Below are 24,590 nucleotides of genomic sequence, written 5' to 3'. Positions count from 1 at the left end.
TTCTGCCAATCTTTGCCTTTTAGAGAATTTAATCTATTTATATTTAAAGTACTGATATGGAAGGATTTATTTCCACCGTTTAGCTATTCATTTACTGTATGTTTCATACTTTTTTTATTGTTGTTCCTCAGCTCCTCCATTACTGCACTTTTTGTATTTGGTAGATTTTATGCAGTGTACCATTTGATTCTCTTCTTATTACTTTCATGTATATATTTTAGTTATTTTCTTAATGGTTATCATGGAGATTACAATTAACATCTGAAACTTATAACCTTATTTGAATATTACCATGTTGGTTTCAACAGTATACACCCTATTCCTGTACATCTCTATCCCTCCTACTTTATATGGTTATTACCACAGATGATACATTATGTGCCCATTAACAAAGATTTATAAATACTGTTCTATACATGTGCCTTTTAAATCATATAGAAAAAAATAGTTAAAAACCAAAAATACAATAAAGCTATCTTTTACATTTACCTATGTGGTTACTTATACTCGTATTCTTTTTTTCTTCATAAGGCTTTCAGTTACTATCTAGTGTCTTTTTATTTCAGCCTGAAGAACTCTCTTTACCACTTCTTGTAAGGCAAGTCTACGAACTTCCTCAGTTTTTGTTTACCTTGGAATATCTTAATGTCACCTTTATTCTTGGAGAACAGTTTTGCCAGATACAGAGTTCTTGGTTGACATTGTTTCTTCACCACTTTAAATATGTTAGCCAACTGCTTTCTGGCTTCCATGGTTTCTGATGAGAAATCAGTTGTTAATCCTATTGAGGATCCCTTGTATGCTATGAGTCACTTCTCTGTTGCTTTCAAGATTCTCTTTGGCTCTAGCTTTTGAAAATTAGACTATTATGTGTTTTAATGTAGGCCCCTTTGAAATCATCCTGCTTGGAGTTCACTGAGTTTCTTGGATGTATAGATTCATGTCTTTCACCAAATTTGAACAGTTTGGGCCATATCATTTCTTAAAATACTCTTTCTGCCTCTTTCACTCTCCCTTCACTTTATGGTATCCCACAGGTCCCTTAGACTCTGCTTACTTTCCTTCATTCTTTCTTCTTTCTGCTCCTCAGACATGATCATTTCATTTGTCCTATTCAGGTTCACTGAGTCTTTCTTCTGCCTGCTCACATTTGATGCTAAATCCTTCTGCTAAGTTTTTTATATCAGTAATTATACTTTTCAGCATCAAAATTCCTATTTCATTCCTTTTTATACTTTCTAGCTCTTTATTGCTATTCTCATTTTGTTCATGCATCATTTTGTTGAATTCCTTTAGTTCTCTGTCCATGCTTTCCAAACCTTTCAACTTGATTTACAGAATCAACAATTCAATCAATTGCTATGTTTAAGAGTAAAAAAGAAAAAAATACCAGGAAAATTCATCAATTATTGAAAGCTCCATACTAGGCCTTTTGAAATTTTATTATACATTTTTAAGTTGTTAATTCACCAGAAGTGTAATATAGTCCACATCAGAGCTTATCAAATATCACTGGGTCATGAAATTAATTTACTGAGTGGATCAAGATCAACATTTATTTAACATAATAGTATAGAATAGAAAATATCAATTGCACTGTTCATAAGGCTATATATTACTTCATAAAAGTTTTACTTCTATTTTGTGTATATATGAAAGCCATTCTCTTTCTACTATACCGTAAAACTATCCCAACAGAAGAAAGAAGCTAAAAGAGGACACACCCTACCACAGCACCATCTTAAGCATAGGAAAGGATTACTCATTGTACTGCAATGAGGTTCATATGCAATTACTTTTAAAAATTACTTAGAATGAAAAAGATTTATTTCACTACTTTTATCAGATTATTACTTCATATATAACTAATTCATAATTCAGAAACCATAAAATATGAAGCAAACATCTAATCTATCATAAATTAATGGGTTCTAAAATACCTCACATTCTAGGGAAGATTTACATAATTAGTCTCAAAACTGTAAATATTAGATAAATTCATAATACTTAACTGGCATATTAAGTCTTATTCCTTAAAGAACTTTTTAGTTTCCCTCTATTTCAACCATAAATATGACCTTTTTTTACAAGGAACACCCTTGGCACTCTGGTCAACTGGTACCTATTTGTGTTATATCAGATTTAAATATATAGCAAATTTAATACATTTCTTAATAAATACATAGACTTTTTTAAATGTTTCATTGTGAAGTATAACTTGCTGGGAAATTTCTGTCACAAAAAAATCACACCATGTCTATAAAATTTATAATTTACCTCAAAGATTAATTTGTTTCAACAGACTTAAGAACTTCATAAAATGCTTTGCTAGTGAATAATCCTGTACATAGCAGGAATAGATCAGGACAAATATTACAACAGGTAAGACTGTTGCTGCACAATTAGCCTGTGCAGACAAAATAGGCTCCCTTACAAATTGCAGGATTCTTAATACATAAAATGGATTGACACACCTAGTACTATTTAGAATAGTCTTTCCAAATTTCTTCTAATACTGAGCTGTCAGTTAATTCATATGCAGTGTTTAAATTCAGGGATCTTCAGGGAATTCCCTCATGGTCCAGTGGTTAAGACTCCACGCTCCCAATGCAGGGGGACCGGGTTCGATCCCTGGTCAAGGAACTAGATCCCACATGCCACAACTAAGAGCCTGCATGCCACAACTAAAAGATCTCACATGCTTCAACTAAAAAGATCCTGCATGCTCCAACTAAAAAGATCCTGCATGCCACAACAAAGATCTCACACGTGGCAATGAAGATCCCACGTGCTGCAATTAAGACCCGGCACAGGGGTCTTCCCTGGTGGTGCAGTGGTTAAGAGTCCGCCTGCCGATGCAGGGGACACAGGTTCGTGCCCCGGTCCGGGAAGATCCCACATGCCGCGGAGAGGCTAGGCCCGTGAGCCATGGCCGCTGAGCCTGCGCATCCGGGGCCTGCGCTCCGCAACAGGAGAGGTCACAACAGTGAGAGGCCCGCGTACCGTAAAAAAAAAAAAAAAAAAACACCCGGCATAGCCAAATAAATAAATAAATATTTAAATAAATAAATAAATTTAGGGAGCTTCATATTATTTCTGACTTCATCTCAGATCAGACTTAAGTCTAGGACTTTACTGATACTCTGCTTTTCCTGGGAACTATTAGGACTACATCTCAATTCTAAACTTAAAAAATAGTTCTGACAAAATGCTTGAGTGGAATTATTAATTCTTTCTTTCAACAAATGTTTGCCAAGGGCACTGTGGGTCGAGTGGTAAATGTGCATAGCCTCTGCCCTCATGGAACAGACTCCTTTATTCGAGGTCTAGAAGAGTACAGTCTATTGGCATGGAAAAGTGGAAAGACTGTAGGGCCGTAGGGCTTTGGAGAATCCAAGCTTCAAATCCCAGGTCCACTGTCTACTACACATTAGGCAAGTTTCTTAATCTCTCTAAGCCTTAATCTCTTCCTTTACAAAATGAGTTTAATATCAACTATTTCCACAAAGTTATTTCAAAGGTTAAATAAAAACTACAAAAAGTGCCTAGTACAAGAGAGGGAACATTACTAAATATTCAAAATATTCACAAATTCAGGGACTGGCACACAGAATCCATTCAATATCCACTCTGAGACAAGAAACCTTAAATACCATTTCCAAAGAAAGTGAATCAACCAGAAAATACACATGATACTATATTTAATCCAATTATTGCGCCTAATATAGGTAATTACCATTTTTTTCTTCATTTTATACTCCTTAACTTGGACTTCCATTTAAAAGATATTTTAAAACGTGTAAGCATGTCATCTAGTAACATAAAAGAGGAATTAAAAGTTAATTTTTAAAACCTCATGCTGACCCAAACTGCATACTGTTGTTACCTAAAGCAAAATTTCATATAAAATTTAAGTAACAAAAGAATAAATTAATAAAATGGCTGGTCAAAGTTCAGGCACTTATTAAAAAACACAAAAAAGTTAATTTGTCAATTACAGCCATGGCACTCTAGTTCACTAACCCAAATATTCATAGATACATAAAAAGGATGACTTATTTTAGTCTCCGAACATTACAATATGTATGTTGCTACATATCTTGCTACAACATAGCAATCTTTCAAAGTGTTGCTGCAAGAAAACATGTTGAGTTAATACAAGTAAAACCATTTTATAGATGCTAAAATTTACCTGTTTGAGTCCTTCATCAGTAAGTTTGTCCTGGTTGCCTACATGAACTTTCTGAAGTAAAGGACAGTGAGAGGCAACCGCAATAATAGAGGTGTCAGAAAGCTGTTTACACCTGTAGGCTGTATACCTAAGAAGTCCAGGACATTTAAATGCTAGAACACACACGCCAGTATCAGACATACTGCGACAATCAGAAATGTTGATTTCAATTATATTTTGACTTCTTGACGCAATTTTTTCCAATAATTCATCAGTGACCTATGAGAGGAGAGAAGAAAAGCAATAAATTTAAAAATCTGCTAAAAGTAGAAACTTACATTATATTATTAAATTCTCCCCAATAAATAATATAATAATTAGATTATAGCATGAAAACCACAATCAAAAGAAAACCTTCTTACTTAATATTAAAGCATAATAAGAACTGTGGTATAATAAAAAAATATATTTGGTCTTTGTCTCCAGTTCCTGGAACAGAGCTCCTAAAGTTCTAGGAATTTCCTGAGTGATAGGAATGTCTTTTGTTATTTTTAACAAGCCCCTTTTACCATGCCTGAGTTTATACTAATGAAATGACTTAAGTTGGGGCCCCTAGATAGCTTCAGGATGGGGGCTGGTCACCAGAAAGACCAAACACCATGTGATTAGAGGGTGGAAACTTTCAGCCCCATCCTCCAACTTCCTGGGAGGGAAGGGGAGCTGGAGACTGGATTATAAAAACTCTTGAACACTGATTTGAAGGGCTTCTGGGTTGGTGAATACATCAAAGTGCTGGGAGGTCGATGTGGATGTAAACAATATAGAAGCTCCAAACTCTCTCCCCCCATACTTTGCCCTATGCATATTTTCCATTTGGCTGGTCCTGGTTTACATTCTCTATAATAAATCAGTAAACATAGTATTTTCCTGAGTTCTGATCATTTTAGCAAATTATCACACCTAAGGAGGGGGTTGGGGGAACTTCCAAATTTACATCTGGTCAGTCAAAAGTATAGGTGGCTCCTAGGACTTGTGACTGGTATATGAAGTGGAGACAGTCTTATGGGACTGAGCCCTTAACCTGTGAGGTCTACACTAACTCCAGGAGTTAGTGTCATAATTGAACTGTATTGTTGGACGTGCATTTAGTGTCAGAGAATTTGTTGTCAGAATGGAAAAAAACACATATTTGGTGTCAGAAAACACCAAGTGATAAGGTATGTGTTAGTTTTCATTAAACGCCTAAAAATCTATCCTTATTAGGAAAACTTTCAAAACTTTCAAACTCACCAAAAACTTCCCACAAACAAAACTGTATTGAGATTTGGAGTTGGTTCTGTTTTTAACCCAACAAATAGTATATAAAATAGTATATATCAGCCATCATGATGTATGACTCTTGACTTTTCACATTTATTATGAAATGATACCTACCAAAGTATATAAATTTCAATTGTTTTACTACTTTTATCTGAATACATTACATATAACTAAATCCATAGCTTAGACAATATATCATTTTGGGTTTCAGCACACTGAAGACTTCATAGAAAAGTCCATTTAAAAAAGTTTTTCTCGGAAGACTCAAAGCTACATGTAAGTAACCTTAAAATTCATCTGCTGAAATTCATATGGCCATCTCAATTCTTTAAACAAATTTTTAAAACCAACCTCTACACATTCCCTGCCCAATCATATTTCCAAAAAAAGAAAACAGAGTTAACATTATTCAAGTCTTTTGTGTAAAAATAATGGTGAGAGAAAATGCACATGATGAAATTTAGAAAGGAAAAAGAAGGGCTTCCCTGGTGGCACAGTTGTTAAGTATCTGCCCGTCAATGCAGGGGACACAGGTTTGAGCGCTTGTCCGGAAAGATCCCACATGCCACAGAGCAACTAAGCCCGTGCACCACAACTACTGAGCCTGCACTCTAGACCCCACGAGCGACAACTACTGAGCCTGCGTGCCACTACTGAAGCCTGCGCACCTAGAGCCCGTGCTCCGCAACAAGAGAAGCCACCACAACGAGAAGCCCATGCACCACAATGAAGAGTAGCCCCCGGCCACCACAACTAGAGAAAGCCCGCACACAGCAATGAAGACCCAACGCAGCCAAAAATAAATAAATAAATAAATTTATTTTTTTAAAAAAAGGAAAAAGGAAAGAATTGGAGTGTTGAGGGATATAAGGAGTAAGAGCCAAGGTTGAAAATACCTTTGTTTATGCTTGTTGGAAACAGCATACCTCTCTTTTTTTTTTTCTTTTTTCTTTTTCACCTCCAGACCTAACTACCAGGAGAGGGGAAAAGCTCTTCTTAGTCTGAGTTTGTAACAAATAGCTCAGACAGCCAAGACTAATGAAGTAAAGAGCCAATGGATTACTTCACGTTACCTCTCTCCACTGTACCAGCTACAACTAACTAAATATTCACCATTCCCCCTGGACACAAATTTCATGAACCTGGACAGGTAAATGACTAATTCTATAACTGTCTTCACCTCTTACCAATGAGACAGAAAAAAAAAAAGAAAACTCATACACAAATGCTCAGGAACTTGCTTATTTTGTTTAAAGTACATGTGTTTATAAACACACACAAATGCTACCAGTGGTGTGTTGGAGTTGGCTTGTACCAAGTCACAAAAGTCTATAGTATATACCACTTTCGAAGTCAGTCATATCACTACATTCAGTGACATCACATTGGTAGCTTGAAATTGGTCATGGTGAAAATATTTGTACAACAAAAACTGGAAAATATAACAAATCAGGGCTTTTTCTTTGCTCTTTTTGAAAGCCAGCTGTTAAACATTTACCAGCACATCACTAACAATATCACGGAAGGATTTAGAGCAGGTTTAGAAGTCTAATAAAATCCTATTCTTATTGGATATCTTTTTAATGTTTCCAATGCCAAGCACTGAAAACCAAGTTTAAGGGAAGAATTTAACAAATCCAACAAATTATTTGTAATAAGCACTATTAACTATTTTCTTTCCTAATTTATGCCACCATATAAACATATTGGCAGTCGGGCAATAGGGAGGATTAGAAAATTCATCAAAATGAAAATTAAAACAAAATAAGTTATCTTATTCCATTTTGCTTCCATTTCTTCACACAAAATAACATTATAAGTATACTGTTATGAAAAGTATAATAATAATAAATTAATAGGGATAATGATAGTATCAACTCATAAGATTGTTGATCAAATGAATACATATAAAGCTCACTGAACAGTATGTACATGGCACGTCAGCAGTACTATATAAATGTTTGCCTTATTTTCTACTATTAAACTAATATTCATAAAATGACCCCTCCAAAAAATGAAAAGTTTAATAACTCTTTTTAAAGGTAGTAAAAACCAGGGGGGATGAAGAGGACTAAGACAAAGAGGATTAAGAACCAACCCCAAATCACCAATCCAAACTAAAAAATGTATTCTTCATCATAGGAACCTAGCTTCAACTTGAATTTGAAAAAAAAGTACTAAAGCACAGAATTATAGATTACAGTCATTTGAACTATCTTGAAAAACTACAGCGTGAAAGAAGTGATTTCTGAGGAGGAAAAAGATATTTTTTGAATAGATCAACCTGAGTGTTTCTTTAGAATTAGAATCCATACCTGCTGACGACTACTAAGATCCAGCTGCTTCCAAAACTGGAAATCTAAACAAAGGTCACGCCAGTACTTGCAAACCAATGATGCAGAAAGGCAACGCTCATCCAGGGATAAATTGGAAAATATCTGTGAATAAAAAAGGAACCACATAATATGTGCTAAAAATTTTAAAGGCAATGAAAAGGTCTTTATCAGTTAGAAAAAAATTACCCTTTTTTTTTTTTTTTTTTTTAATTTATCCTTTCTGTCGAGGGCTGACTTTAAATAGATCGCAGTGAGGGAGCTGCTCTGCTACGTAAGACACCCTGACCCAGAAGCAGGTCATCTACGAATGGTTTAGCACCAGGTTCCCTATGAAAGTGTGTTGTGTGAAGGGCGAGGGTGCACAACAGGCAAGGGGGTGGCCGCCTTTCCAGCCGTGAAAAATCAACTTTAAAAACAGAAAACCATCTTAAGTACAAGTGGCCATTATTAAAAGAATCATTGTTATGGACTGTCCTAAAGAGGAAGTATGATATGGGAGAAGCTAAGAACACAACCAAGAGAGGAAAAAAAAAAGCAAACACTCAAATTACTAAAATCATGAATAAACAGAGACATTATTACCAACCTTACAAAAATAGAATTATAAGAGAGTATTATGAACAATTGTATGCCAACAAATTAGATAACCTAAAGGAAATAGACAAACTTCTAGAAACATAAAAACTACAAAAAAGAAGAAATAGAAAATTTGAATACACCTATAACAAGTAGAAATATTAAATCAGTAATCTAAAAACTTCTAACCAAGAAAGACCAAGGACCAGATGGCCTCAATAGTGATATATTTAAAGAACAAATACAAATTCTTCTTAAATTCTTCCCAAAATTGGAGCATGAGGGAACCCTTGCTAATTCATTCTATGAGGTTAGCAATACCCTCATACCAAAGCCAAAGACATCACAAGAAAACTATAGACCAACATCACAAGAAAACTATAGACCAACGTTCCTTATGAATTTAAATGCAAACAATCCTAACAAAATACATTTGACCCTTGAACAACGCAGAGGTTTGGGGTGCTGACCCTCAGTGCAGTCGAAAACCCAAGTATCACTTATAGTTGGCTCTCCCTATATGCGGTTCCTCACCCATGGATTCAACCAACCAAGCATCATGTAGTACTACAGTATTTACTCTTGATCAAAAGAAATCTGCATGTAAGAAAACTTGCACAGTTCAAATCCATGTTGTTCAAGGGTCAACTAAACTGTATTACCAAACTGAATCCAGCAGCATATTAAAAGGATCATACATCATGTGGTGCCCAACTGGCACCACAACATGAGACTTGCAAATATGTGGGTTTTCACCATTTTTTTCCTAACAAGTTCATCACTTTTAGTTGACAAACACAGGTTGTTACTTATTGCCCCAAACTAAGTGGGATCTATCCCAGGACTGCATAGATGGTTCAACATGCAAAAATAAATCCATTTAACATATATTAATCCATTTAACCATATTAATAAAATGAAGGTTTAAAAAACCCAACCATCTCAATTAATGCAGAAAAAGCATTTGACAAACTCCAATACCCTTTCTTGACAGAAAATACTCAGAAAACTAGGAATAAAGGGAAACTTCCTTAATGTGATAGATGGCATGTATAAAAGTTCCACAATTATCATTATACCTAATAGTGAAAGACTGAATGTTTTCCCCTGAGATGAGGAACAAGAAAAAGATTTCTACCATCTCCACTCCTATGCAACATCATATTAGAGATTCTGGCCTGGGCAATTATGTAAGGAAAAGAAATAAAAGGCATCCAGGCTAGAAAGGAAGAATTAAAATGTTCTATAGTCACAGATATCATGATCTTATATACAGAAAAAAAATACACACAAAAATTTAGAGCTAATAAGCAAATATTTCTGTATACTAGCAATGAACAATTCAGAAATGAAATAAGAAAGCACTTCTATTTGCAACAGCATCAAAGAATACTTTTTTATACTTTCCACTTCTTCATACTGAGATTTCCCATTTGTTGGGTCAATGTTATCATATTCTTCTATAATTTAAATCATGTTTCCTTCCATTCTTTTAACATGTTTATAATAGCAGTTTAAAGTTTTTATCTGCTAAGTCTAATATCTGTGCCTACTCAGTTTCTATTAACTGCTTTCATTTCTCTCAGTATAGGTTCCATTTTTTTCTGTCTCTTTACATGTCTCAATTTTTCATTCAAAACCAGACATTTTAGATAATATATTGTAGCAACTCTGGAATTTGATTTACTTTTCAGAATTTTTTTTCAGCTTTAATCTCCCTGGCCCTAAATGGTAGGATATGAGTCCCCTGAAGTTTGAATGTCTCTGCTCAAGTTTTAATTCTTATTCACATTTTTTTTTTAGCCTGGCTTCTTAGGGAGGTCAACCTCTGTCTAAATTGCTTAGTTTCCAGCTAGTTATTTGGGCAAAGATATGCTCAAACATCTCAAGTCTGCTCTCCAATCTGTGCGTGGGATGGGAAAAGCATATTCAAGGCTTATACTCGTCTGCTTTAGCCCTTGCTTTCTGCTAGATACTCTCAAGTCTCCCCTGCACATATGCATAGTTTCAGAGTAAGCCAAGGATATGTGAAGAGCTTATTATCCCTTTATGGTTCTCTCATTTCCAAGGTCTGCCTGTTAAATTCCTAGCTCGTCCCCCACTCATCCCAACTGGCACCACAACATGAGACTTGCAAATATGTGGGTTTTCACCATTTTTTCCCTAACAAGTTCATCACTTTTAGTTGACAAACACAGGTTGTTACTTATTGCCCCAAACTAAGTTACCCTCTTAAGACACCTAAGCTGCTGGCTTCCCAAGCTCCTGATTCTTGCCAAAGGTACTGGGGTACGAAGGTACAGTAGGGGCCTCATTCAAGTGTGGTGTAGACCTCCACTATTCTTACCTGAAGCTCTAGTAGTTTTCCTAAGAATAAATGCGTCTCATTTTGTTGTGTGTTTCTGGTCGATTTCCAAAGCCCAAATAGTTTTGGGCAATTTTTCCCAGTTATTTATTATATATATATATAATAAATAAAATATATATAAAATTTATATATATTTATTTTGTGTTTGTGGAGAGGATTCACCAAACTCTTCATGCAGCCAAAGCTGGAAGTCCCTCTCTGGTGGATATTTTTAATGCTTGTTCCCCTCATTTTATAGATGAGAGAATTTAGAGAGATTTAGTGAGACTAGATCATTTGTTTAAGGTTAAAGGACTACATCACTTTAAAGGGCTAATTTGTCCCTTAACAAAGAGAAGATTCGTGGAACATAGTCACTGGAACCAAGAAACACCTTGCTTAAAATATGTCTGACTTTCGATCGTACCTTCTTTGAACCTTAGTTTTCTCCTTTGTTAAAGTGAGAGGATTGTTATCATTAACAGAAAATTGACTAATCTAGATAGATCTAGATGGGTCTTATTTATTCAGGTGAAAGGAAATAAATAAGTGAGTAAAGATAAAACCAGTACCAGCAAAGATGGATAAAAGTAAAAAAGCAAAATACTCAGCTAAAATACCAATGCATATTTAACAGATCTTTGCATATGGTTTGTGGTAGGCAACCTACAAAATGGCCCTCAATGACCCCACCTGCTGGTATTTACACCTGTGTAATTCTCTCCTCTTGAGGGTAAGCTGGATTTACTGACTCACTTCTAATGAACAGAGTATGGCAGAAGAGATTAGATTAAGAAAACTGTGGCTTCCATTTTGAGTGTTCTTGACACTGTTGCTCTATGTGATTAGCCCTATGGAGAAGCCCAAATGGCATGGCAAGGAACTTAAGCATCTGGCTAACGGCCAGTAAGGACCTGAGGCCTGCCAAAAACCATGCGAGTAAGCTTGGGTGAAAATTCTCAAGTCCTAGTCGAGTAGCCCCAACAAACACCTTGAATATAACCTCATAAGAGACCTTGGATCAGAAGGACCCAGCTAAGCCACAAAGGGATTCTAACCCACAGAAAATATGAGATAATAAATGTTTGTGGTTTTAAACTGCATAATTTGTTAAACAGAAATAATTAACTAACACGTGTTTAAATATTCCCGCTTTTCTTTGTCATTAAAATGCTATCTTGCCCCTATCCTAACTCCTCAGAAAATAACTACTATGCACCATGCTATTTTCTTAACTCATTTAACAAACATCTGTGCACATGTACCTAGGCTTCTGTGGGAGACACTAAGACATGAGATTTATTCACTGGTTTCAAGATTATGTGGTCAAAGGCATTTCTGAATTATCTTTGGATCATCTGAGATTCAAGAGAAAGAACATTTCAAAGGTTGCTTTGAAGAGAACATAGGTCTGTAAAGGACTGGCCTGGAACATTTTTGCTAAATAAGAAAGAGGAAAAAATGACAATGAAAAAACTGAAATGGCACTTGCATCAAGCCAGGAAATTGCTTACTTTAACACAGGCCTGTTAGCAATGTCTTGAGCGTGACAGAAGTCCAAGCCAAGTAGGTACTCTAAGGCTGTATTAGATCGAGGGATCTATCACCTTATATCTTGTTGCTCTTTCATCACTGCCCTAATTTATAGGGTTGAAAATGGGTTACTCTTTTAATCCAGGTGGTCTAGCCCTGGAAAAGGGAAGAGGAAGCAAAGGACAAGCAGCTGCCTTTTATAGTGTGATCTGGAAGTCATATACATTGCTTCCACTCATATCCTATTATCCAACATTTAGTCACATAGCCACCCCTATATGAGAGGCTAAGAAAGTCTCTAGTTAGGTGATCATGTGCCTAACTAGAACACGATGGGTACTGTTACTAAAAAGAATATAAGGGGAATGGATATTGGGAAACAACAATGACTTCTAGTCAGGACCTGGGTTGAAAACATGCTTAATATTCTTAATCTTTATTGGCAGATCTGGACAATGCAACTAAGCTATTAATTACCAGAAAATGTACAAGCCATATTACTGATATAATCTGAACTAATCACTACCAGGCCAATATCCAAATATTTCTAAAACTTGAGGATTCTATTTTTGACTGAGGCATTGATATAAGGTATCAGAAGATACTTCAGACTAAAAAAACTTCCAGAGAACGTATCATTGCTTAACATTTGGTCATACATATCCCACAGACCTTTATAGTACTTAAAAATCAACCATGCCAACACCTACATTTGGCCATTTCACTTCTTGCTGAAGAGATCTCATCTGCTATCAGATATTACTACAAAAAGGAGTTAAGGCTTATGAGCATGCAGACTGTATTCAAGTTATAGAAATACAAGAAGTAAATCTGTGTAGCTATTTTATATTGATTATCTTCTCTGTGTCAGTTTAACTTTTTTGGCCTTTTCAATTTTTTTCCTATGTACATCATATCTTGCCTCTTTCTTTTTTTTGTGTGGTACGCAGGCCTCTCACTGTTGTGGCCTCTCCAGTTGCGGAGCACAGGCTCCAGATGCACAGGCTCAGCGGCCATGGCTCATGGGCCTAGCCGCTCCGCGGCATGTGGGATCTTCCCGGACCAGGGCACGAACCAATGTCCTCTGCATCAGCAGGCGGACTCTCAACCACTGCGCCACCAGGGAAGCCCTTGCCTCTTTCTTAAATATTCTACTTATATTGCTTGCCAAAAGCTTGAAAGTAAAATTTACTAAACAGTCTGTTGAATAAAGCACCATTTAGAAAAACAGAGACACAAAACATATTTCTGATACTTATTTTTTGGCCACACGGGGCTTGCGGGGATCTTAGTTCTCTGACCCAGGATTGAACCTGGGCCCCGGCAGTGAAAGAGGTGAGTCCTAACCACTGGACCTCCAGGGAATTCCCTTTCTGGTATTTTTCTAACCGTACAGCCATAGGGAAGTCACAGATTCTAAAACTATTTCCTAATCTGTAAAATAATTTCTCACAATTTAATCATTAAAATTTAAAGCACAGCAAACTAATAAAACCCCCAACTGTTACTACATAGAGTGTTAGTCTATAGCAAAGTCAGGTATTTACACAAGAATAAGTTTTATTCGAAAGCCAGTCACAGAATTCAATAAAACAAGACTCTTTTTTTTTAAGTATTTTGGGAGGAGACACTGAAATGATGTGTTCTTTTGACATATCTCCATTATTCTCTGAGCACTTCCTTGCATTCTGGCTCAAAATATTCCAAGCTCATCTTGTGCTTTACTTGTCCCAGCCCTGGAATCAGTCATTTCTCCAAGGAACACTGATTCCTTTTAGCAGAGAATGATATTTAGAAGCTAAGATCTGGACACTAAGTGTACTCACTGTCTTGGGTATTGCTGCTCAAAGACCCTCTCAGAGGGCAGAGCGAGGGAATGCATGCATGTATGTATGTATGTAACCAATCTCCCATTGCTGTTGCTAGCTTCTTCCACCACATGGATGCCCTTACCACATCACTTGAACACCAAATTGGCGAAGACTTGGGCAATATTCTTTATTTTTAATTGAAGTATAGTTGATTCACAATATTATATTAGTTTCAGGTGTACAACATAGTGATTCAATATTTTTACAGTTATACTCCACTTAAAGTCATTACAAAATAATGGCTATATTTCCCAGTGCTGGACAATATATGTTTGTTGCTTCAAGATTCTTGATAAGCATAAAACAGGATATTTAACCAAAGTTAAGTAACTTTTTAAGAAACTATTATTTTAATATTAAATGCTTCCATATTTGCCTTCACATATCTTCCCTTACATTCCCTATCATTTATACAACCTGGTATCTTAAGTTGGTAAAGAACAGCTTAAGGTTACCCCCCTTGACAGCTACTCCTTACAAGGCACCAAAATGTATAGACTTCTCAAAATGAGAAGAAAAAAAATCTCAGCTTTTGGTAGCCTGATTTGATTAAATTATCCAAGATTACTAGGCATTCTCCAGCAAAGAACAATCTTGAACCTGACTTCCTAAGGACACTCCATTTTAGCACTGGCTAAACCATCCCTAGAACTCCAGAGACATACTTTCTAGAATTTATCTGGTACTGGAACCTTAAGTCAAAGCACTCATGAAAAGCTACATGTAACTTAGCTCCTCTTACCCACTAGTAATCTACATTCAAAGCTTTAAAAAGTCGCATCACTTTTTTTCTTCAACTCCCATTGTCATTGCTTTTATCCTTGTTTTCATATCTGAAAAAAATAGATCAGATACATAAGCTTTCCTCCAAAGCACACTTCTCTTATAAAACTCTTTCTTGATCACTAAAGCAACCTGTTCGTAATAGAGCTATAAAAATACAGATTTAATAACTACTGATACATTATCAGAGATGCATTCATGGTGAAGTGGTTTTCTAATGGTGGTGATAGATTTTGGGTCTCTCACCTGGTTTCCTTTGGAAAGAAATAGTCTGCTGACAGAGAGCAAGATATCTAAATACATAGCATACAAAGCCTCTAAAATTTAAATATAGATTCAAAATACCCAGTTACTCAAATAGCTACTACTTAAAGAAAAATATTCCATTGCTATCATTTGGTAAAACTGTTATAGTGGATCCACTATATAAAAATCTAATTGTGGTATCAGTAGGTAAGGTTGCTTAAAGTAATAAAGGCAACAGGTAGCAAAGACTGAAGCTAGCTTATATGATCCAAAACAATCCATTTACCAGTCCAAGTTCATATGTAACAGGCTTAAGTACTTTAGAAAATGCTATTCCCACAGTTGACCTTTGAAGAGCCATTCCCTGCTTCTCAAATTTCTAATATTTAAAGACACAATCCAACCTTACAGACCCAATTATAAAATTAGCCTCTGACTCATAAGGTTAGATGTTGGTTGGTGTAAGCTTCCCCCCACCCCCTAATTCAGGAATCTCTTTCATAAAATTCTAAGAGAAGACTATTTAAGCCCTTTTACACCATATGTTGAAAAGATCTCTAAACCTGGAAACACTGAGCTGGGTTCTAGCCCAGGGTCTGCCATTCACTATCTGAAATGTCTTGGGGTAAGCCATTTCACTTCTACAGGCCTGTTTCTTCATGCATAAGAAGTAGGGAGTGACAAGATGACCTCAAAGGTCTCTTCCTGAAGTTACATATTATGACTTCCCATGAAGTTCACCATTTTAAGAAAGAATTCATTTCATCTTTACAGAGCTCCTATAGTTAGAAAGGACTTCCTGAATTTTCAGAGAATCACATTCTTCAACCCTGAAATTCCACTTCTTGAAATCTACCCTAGAAAAATGACCACATGTGCACAGAAAACATCTATTAGCATTGTTTACAGTAGTAATAAATTGGAAACATCCAATTATACCATACTGAAATAAATATAGTATGGCATAATACTATGGGATACTATACAACAGTTAAAAAGAATGAAGGAAACCATACACTCACTAATAAAAAAAGACCTCCAAATCATACTGTTAATGAAAACAATTGCAGAACATGTACATTTTGATGCCATTTATGAAAAAGGCTATGAAGTTTTACACAGGGCTTTCTACAAAGAAAAAAATATTCTGGAGCTGCACAGTCCAGTACAGTAGCTGCCAGCCACGCATGACTACTGATCCCTGAAATGCAGCTACTGTGACTGAGAAACTGAATTTTAAATTTTATTTCATTTTAACTACTTTAAATTTAAATAGCAACATGTAGCTAGCGGCTACTGTCCTCCACAGTACAAGTCTAGAAGAAAAATCTAAACTGATAACAGTGGTTAGTGACCTCTGGAGAGAAAACTAGATAGGAGAGTAGGGGGTGAACCAAGGCCAACTTTTGCTTTACAGTCATTATTTGAATACTTTAAAGCAAGTAATACTACTTACATAAAAGTAAAATTGAAAAAGAAAAAGTCTTATTGATATTGGGCCAAAAAATCTGCCTATGAACCACAGTAGAAAGAATTTAGTTTTCTTTTGCTTTTGCCATACCTGGAAAAAACTGAGCAAGTATGGTAGTTTGAGTCAACTTTCCTAAAAACATCTTTGAATCAGATTTTCTCATGTCTCTCTCCCAAACTCTCTCCCCTCCACATCCACCTTTTCTACAACTGTAGTAAATTCTGGTACAAAGGCCACAGCAATACAATTATAGAAGTTATGGCCCATTATCAGGGGAGTAGGACATACTTTCTAATGGGGGTAATGGATTTGTGCCTCTCTATGCAACAACTCTCTGGTACTGTAAAGAAAATTGTCATAGCTCCCTAAGTCTTCTCTTCTCCATGCCTAAGCAGAGCCAGAATCTCTTCACCATCCAATGGCTCTACTATGGCTCAAAACAACAACTCAGGATAGAAACACTTCTTAGAGACTTCCCTTATTGGCATGGCATATTCACCCAGAGTCTCAGCCCAGGCTTCCTAAAAACCTGGTCATTCACTTGTTCATCAGTATTTACTGAGTGCTATTAAATGCCAGGCACTGCACTTAGGGGAGAAGATAGAGCAATGAACACTATATATGTCACCAGAGCCTCTGCCCCGCAAAGCCTTATCCCCAAAAGTTCTACTTCGGTTGGTAAACACTAAAAAACTTCGATTTCAATTCATTCCAGACAGTCTGACTCACTCTGTGCTGAATACCACCAGGACCATGAAAACCACACAGTATCTTTATCCAAGTTTCTAATACAAGTAATGTAAATCTATATAACATGTCTAAATACTCCAACACAATAGGGTAAGTCCAATAAGTAATTTCCCCAAATGTCCCTTAGATCAGGTTTTCAACAGTCCCTAGCAAAAATGTGGAAAAGAACAATGTAGCAAATGAAATAAACTTGTTCTATAAGAAGTCTCTTTATTATGAAATCATGTCCTACCACCTTTTTTTTCTTTTTTTTGTTTTTGTATTAATATTATCTATTTCATGAAATAATAATGGTTTAGGTAGAAAGTGGGAAGAACCTGGGTTTTGTTTTGTTTTTAAACAGTTTTACTTACCAAACAAGACAGCAATCAAACCTCTATACCAAGTATTCGTTGATATTTAATTTGTCCATGTCATCCACTAATTTAAAAGGTTCAAGAATGTTTCCTCCACCCTAAAATGCACACCCTGAACATACAGAGGTGGCAATTACTCCTCCAAAAATACACCTCTGTAAATTAAACAATTACATTTGGACACAAGGAAAAGGTAAACTTTCCCACTCCTTTGCTATACTATTTACAAAAATATTAATATCACAATAAAACAGACCCCAAAACACAGGATTACAAATAGGCAAAAAGTCTAATCAAAGCATATTGTTGACAGTATATAATTATACTGTCAACAATTACAATTGATGGCACTTCAGTAACAATAAAAGTTGCCAAATTCTTATCTAGGTTTTTCTATCTAGTCTTAAATATCATCCACACTGAGTAACCGGGTTTATATTTATTAAGCTTCAGAAAGCTGCAGATGTGGGGGTGGGAGAGAAGAGAGAAAATGAGGGAAAAAATAACTTTTTAATAATAGCTTACTACAAACGATCACATAACTAAGTGACTAGCACTAGCATTGACAAAATTGCAAATGTTACTTAGTAGTTGCGAGACGAGGCTCCCACAAGACACCTACCTCTTCCCCACTCATCTATCCCCCAACAAAAAATACATTTGTCCTTACCTTCTGGTAATCTGTATGCTCTTATGTAAGGGTTAAAATGTAGAAAGGTAATACAACATAGCATAAATAAAAGGGTTTTCAAGTCAGGCAGGCCTAAATTCCCCAGATCTGCCCCTTACTGTCTGTGTGTGACCTTGGGCAAGTCATTCAACCTCTTCAAGCCTCACTAGACTGTAAGCTCCGTAGGAGCAAAGACCACTTCTGCCTGACTTACTACTGTAGGCACATGGCACTGAAATATCAGTTTCTTCTTGTATAAAATAAGGATGTTAACAATATTTCTCTCACAGCGTTAACTGAAGGATTAAATGAGATATTATGTATATAAAGCTCTGGCACAGTGCCTGATCATGGTAAATGATCAATAAAATTAACTGTTTTTGACATCAACTAGCAGCTATCAAACCTGAAAATACTGTTTGAAGACTTTCAAACACTAATATACAAAGTCTTCACCCAGTCATTGTAAACTGCTCAAGTGATAAAACAATATTTCACACAAAACTTACGAATAGTTTCTAAACCACTGGGCTGGGAATCTAATAATAGATGAACGCTGAATTATGCGCAACAGACCCAAGCTATTAAAAGACATTTAGTAGACTCCAAGTTTTTCTACTTCAATAATATGCCATAGGCATCCTCCCCATTGGCTTCCCAATCTCCCCTTCGGACATCTCCGGCTGTCAGGGAGCCCCCTCCTCCGTGCTTAGAGGGAGGAGAGAGAAAACCTCCGAGGCGGGGGCCGGGGTTGGGGGACAGCGCGCATCCCCGCGCCACTCGCCCGGACCCACCTTGAGCAGGATGGATGGCGGCAGCTGATTGATGTCTGGGGTTTCGGGGGATGGCTCCCTATGACAGTCGCACGGATTTTCGGGGGTCTCCTGACAGTCCGCGTCGCCGCATTCGTGGTGCTGCTGGGCAGGCGAGGGGGCGGTGCCCCCCGCTCGGACGGCGTTCCCACCGGCCTCTGTGGGGGCACCTTCCGAAGTGGGAGAGGAGCGCTGGGGGCAGAGAGGCTGCGGTGGCTGCTCTGGGCCCTGGCAGCAGCCGGCGTCGGGGGGCCGCGGCGGCGAGGCGCCTCCCCCCGCAGGTCCTCCTCCTCCTCCGCTGCCGCCGCCGCAGGCCCCCCCGCCACAGCGGGGCTGCTTACAGGGGGTGCAGGCGGGGACCCCGGCCCCCTTCCGCTTGCACACCATCTCGGGAGGCGTGGGGGGCTCGGCCGGCGGCGGCGGCCCCCGGAAGAGCTGCACGGCGGCGGGCGGCCCCAGGAAGCGCACGGGCCCCAGGCTGGCCAAGAAGAGGCTCCGGCCCTGCTGTTCCCAGGCGGCTGCCGCGGCCAGCCCCAGCTCTTTGCAGCAGGAGGCGGGCGACGAGGCCGAAGCGGCGGCGGCGGCGGCGGCGGCCGAGGATAGCAGGAAGCGGCGGGCGGCGGCGGCGCAGTCCTCGGCGGCCAGGGCCGCGTAGCGCCGCGCCAGGTGCTGCGAGGAGGCGGCAGCGGCGTAGGCCCCGTCCCGCGGCGGCGGCGGCGGCGGCGGCGAGAGCGGCAGCTCCTCCTCTGGGCCGGCGGGGGCGGGCGTGCCGGGGCTGTGCACGATGAAGCAGAGCATGCAGGGCCCGCGGAAGAAGCAGTCCCGGCTCCGGGGCGCCGCCGGCTGGGGGGGCGCCTTGGCCGGGGTCCGGCGGGGCAGCCTGAGGAGAGGGCGGCGGCGGCGGCACCAGCTGCAACAGCGAGGCCTCTTCTGGCTTGGGCGGTTACGCGGCTCCTTCGAGAGAAGGTGGCCCATATAGAAGGCCCCGAGGAGGGGGACCGGGACAGAGAAGTAGGGAGGCCCGGACAGCCGGGCTCCCGGCAGCGAGGCAGGCCCCTCTCTGGCTGGGCCTCGGGCCCGCGGCGGGCGGCGGGGTCGCCCGCCTCGCGCACACACACGCACACACGGGCACACACGCGACGGTGGGGGGGGTGGGCGTCAGCTGCGGGCCGGCCCGGCGCCGGATGGGGGCTACATGCTTTGCCCCGGGAAGCCGGGAGAACGATGGGCGCGAGCTTTGGGAGCGCGACGGAGGGAGCGAGCCTGCCGGCTCAGTCAGTCAGTACGGAGGCAGGGGGAACGCGGGGTCCGGCTCGGACCATTTTAACTGCGGCTCCGCTGGCGGCGCGCGCGCCCGCGACACAGCTCGGAGCCGCAGGAGCGCGCGGCCTGTTCGGGGAGGGGGCGGAGCCGCGGCAGCGGCGCGCTCGGGGCGGGGGCGCGGGGGCGCGGGCGCCCGGCTGCCTACCCGGGACGGGTGGGGACTGCTGGGAAGCGGGCCGGCGAGGGTGCGGGGCTCGCGGGGAGCGGCGCGCGCCCTTCCCTCCCGTCGCCCAAGGTTTCGCGTAGCCCACGCCCCTTTTGTGGGGCGGGAGGAGACGCTTCCGAGCCAGCTGTGTGGCATCCGTTTGCACTGCCGCGCTGACGTCTCTAGGTATAAGTTCAAGGACTGCCATTGGCCGGGAGCCTCTCGGCTCTTTCTTTCGCCCCCACCTCCCGACTCGGAGACCCGGGCCACGAAGAATAGGTAAACCCGATTCCGCCTGAAGGCCGACTTGGGTCCCCGGCGGCCCCTCGGGTGGAGTGGCAGATGCGCGGCCCTGGGCTGGTGAGGACTCTAGTTCTCACGTGAGGGACTAACAGCAGGTAGTAAGGCACTGCAGTGTTTCTCCACTTGTTTGCATACTTGTTGCTTGTGACAGACTACTGACTTTCCATAACTTTATTTCAGAATGAAAGCATATATCAAATTATTTATACACACCAGAAAGATAAACAGTTTTTTTCAACCCAGTTAGTCATCCAACATCCCAAGCTGCAAGCTATGGATGACTTTATCGTTTGCACCCTCCAAGTCCCATCTATCCATCCATCAGGTACAGTACTTTAAAAATGATTATGCAGTGCCTGCTCTAAGATAAAAGGTTCTAAGCAGACTTGGGAGACCCAGATGAAAAAGAGGAAATAGTCTTGGCAGACAGCCCTTTAGAAGATTTGCCTACAATGAGACCAGAGAAAGAAGGCAATAACTAGGAGCAGTATCTGGTGTTGAGAGAAGGTTAGTTTTCACAAGGGAGAAATCGGGAGAGGCTTTTGCAAGGAATTGGACATGCTGATAGGAATGAGCCAGTATAAAGGAGGAAGTAGGGAAATGAGAAGAGATAATACAACAAGACCCCTGAGAAGATGGAGTGACGATTACCTTCAGAGGGATACCATCTTCACTGTGACTGGAAGGAAGGAGGAAAGGATAGATCAAGGTTGAATACAGATAGGTGGACATTTTTGGCAAGAAAGTGAAAGAGTTCCTTTCAAAAGGTCTCTACTTTAAGTGGAGCCTGGTTACATACTGAAGGGTGGAAGGCCGATATTTTTAAAAGCTACTTAGGGTAACTGAGAGAACTGACTGAGGAAGCAGTATTGCAATATTCAAGGCCTGTCAGCGTAGAAACCTTTGTTTGAGCATGCCTGACTTTCCCACCCCAGTGGCCAGCCTCACCCCACCTTCACCCAACATACCATCAAACCTTTGCTAATATAAGCCTCTTTGTCAGGAATCACTTTTATTTTGGGTCTGCCAGCATTCACGGATCTCCCTTTCTCAGCTTAAGAACAGTGAGATGGAATTCCAAGAAACCTAGAGGCAAAGATTCATCAAAGGGTTTAACATACATTTCTATCAAGGCACTGCCCAAACTACATTTACCTACAGGTATTATCCACACAGCTTTCATCCCTCTGACTTTAAAGGGTTCTTTCAGGGCCCCAGAGCTTCACTAGTGAGGAAGGGAGGTTAGGAGTGACAGGGTTACCTGAGGCCTATAACAAATCCTTTGCATCTCTTCCAAGCTACACTTTGAGCAAAAGGAGAGTGTGTTCTAAGCCTTTTTATTACTCTATGTCAAAATTGTGGACCCATTAACTTCATATAAATTAAACACACATTATGACCTAGCAATTCCACTTACAGGTATTTATCAAAGAAAAATAAAAACTATACACACAAAAAGACTTGTACAAAAATGTTCATAGCAGCTTTATTCATGATAATTAAAATCTACAAACAACCTAGATGTCCATCAGTAGAAGAATGGCTAAACTGGTATGCTCGTTCGATAGAACACTACTCAGCAATTAAAAGGAAGGGAGGGAGGGAAACATGAAGGAATCTCAAAAAATTTAGGCTGAATTAGACTCTGGAGTTGGAGGCCTAGAATTTTTATCTGATTTTAACAAGTTCCCCGTGTGATTTCTACACAAACAGCCTGGCACCATGCAGACCTATCAGAACTACACATAAGATCTAACTACAGCTTCTTGTTTTCAGAGGTGAGGCAAGTGACTCTGAGACTTTTGAAGTGGTTTCTGAAGTTTACAGCACTGGTTCTTCCAATTCCAGAGCCATTCAGCCACAAGCAGGTGGCTGCTGTACCACAGCATGTAGCAGAGGGTTTCATATGTTTTAATAAGGATTAAGCTACTACTGTTGCCTCCAGAGCTATAATGAGTTTTAGAACTCATTACCCTAAGTGATAATACTGATAAGTATTCTAAATATTCAGGAGACAGAACTATGAGTAAGAGTAATAAATTGCAATTTAGAGACAATTATAGCACTGGATGGCCTTTTTAATGAGAAAAAGGAAAGCAGCCTGAACAACCAGGAGCTGGCCTGGAACTATTTGCTAGGCCTTGGTGTTACTGGCATTCTCAACTAGGTTTGAGTGTTCTGTTGTACAAAAACAATCTCACAAAACATCAACATCGAACATGGCCACTCTGTGATCATAATAGACAAGAAAAAAATAAGATGCCTCCATAATCATGTCTGAACACAACCAACACAAGAACACTCCAAACCACAAAAATGACCAAACATTCTGCCTAATATAAGTGATTACTGTTTCTTGACCAATTACAACCTAAGCCTTGCTCCACTCTTCCTACCTTCTAGATAATAATTATTAAAATATCCAATCATAGAATAACCTCTGCTTCCTGACAGCATCCAATCCAGAGCAAAGCCTTAAACCTTCCTCAAAATCACCAAGCACAAGCCCAATCCTATAAGTCTTTTACACCTTCTTATTGAGACTCTCCCCAATTCCTCACATGTGCTATGTGCCTTTTTGTAACAAGTCAGTAAACTCAACTTGGTTTAACTATGGGTGTGCTCCTGTTGGTCTTTGGCTGGAGAGCATTAACATTTGTTATAATCAAATGTCATCACCCTGTCTAAAATTACTCCCTCTTTATGCTGTACACCTTAAATGTTATAGTGCTGTATGTCAATTGTATCTCAATTAAACTGAAATAAAATTATACCTTCCTTTACTTTTCCTCTTACAGTGCTTTTATTTTCTTTATATCTCATTAGCATGTGTCTGTTTTGTCATTTTTTTCACTTTTAGTCTCTAGTGGAAGAGTGTAAACTCCATGAGGACAGGGACTTTTCTCAGTTTTTAGGAAGATAATCTGGCAACTGTATAGAAAATGGACTAAAGTAGGAAGAGGCTCTTAGCAGGAAGACCAGTTAAGACTGTTTGAAAGATCAATGGATGGGCCTTAAAAGCATGAATTAAGGCCAGCATGGTGGGGATAATGAAGTAGGGGTGGGATTGAGAAACATTTTTTATGTGGAGTTTTCAGGATTTAGTAACTTACTTATGAATTAGGCAGAGAGGAGGGGATGATGGATAGGGAAGAAATGAAGAACCCCAAAATAGCAATGTGTATATTCATATGACTTATTTCAGTGTGTAACATTGTGGTGAAATAATGGATTCTACAATATAAAATATTTACATATTTGAATAAAATTCAAACCTGGAGTAGATATGTATTATAACATAGATTCACACTGAAAGCACATAAATTTAAAATGTTGAAAGCAGTTTAAAAGAAAAGCCTTTTCTTTCTTCTTTGCTGATATAGAATATATGTACTCACTTTGAAATTCACATTTGCCTATAAAAACACACCCACATATAAAAAGCTTTCATGCTTACAGTTGGCTAATGATGGTTGTTATTAATGGCTAAAACATCCTATGGCACCAGTGATGTAAGTAGAGATCAGTTAATGTGCCATTGGTCCCACTGATTGTGGTAGGTGCAATGGATGACCTA

The 24,590-nt window shown here is 39.5% G+C and overlaps 1 protein-coding gene across 2 annotated transcripts in view; it reads right to left on the bottom strand.

Annotated features, from left to right (window-relative positions):
- The window catches only part of FBXL17 (F-box and leucine rich repeat protein 17), a 488,270-nt gene extending 467,931 nt beyond the window's left edge, over positions 1-20,339 (bottom strand). Inside the window, exons 1-3 of one of the 2 annotated variants that reach the window (XM_082621243.1) lie at positions 19,225-20,339; positions 7,807-7,929; positions 4,193-4,450 (exon numbers count right to left, since the gene is read on the bottom strand). In XM_082621243.1, the coding sequence (XP_082477369.1) occupies positions 4,193-4,450; positions 7,807-7,929; positions 19,225-20,217 (1,374 nt within the window). In that variant the 5' untranslated portion in view covers positions 20,218-20,339. The remainder of the gene's footprint in view (positions 1-4,192; positions 4,451-7,806; positions 7,930-19,224) is intronic. The other variant, XM_082621244.1, reaches the window with a different exon arrangement.
- Positions 20,340-24,590: the final 4,251 nt, after the last annotated feature.

The sequence above is a fragment of the Mesoplodon mirus genome (genome assembly GCF_964341445.2).
Source record: "Mesoplodon mirus genome assembly, chromosome: 5".
Lineage (NCBI taxonomy): Eukaryota > Metazoa > Chordata > Mammalia > Artiodactyla > Ziphiidae > Mesoplodon > Mesoplodon mirus.
Note: the sequence above shows the minus strand (reverse complement) of the source record. Positions and strands in the feature narration are given on the sequence as shown.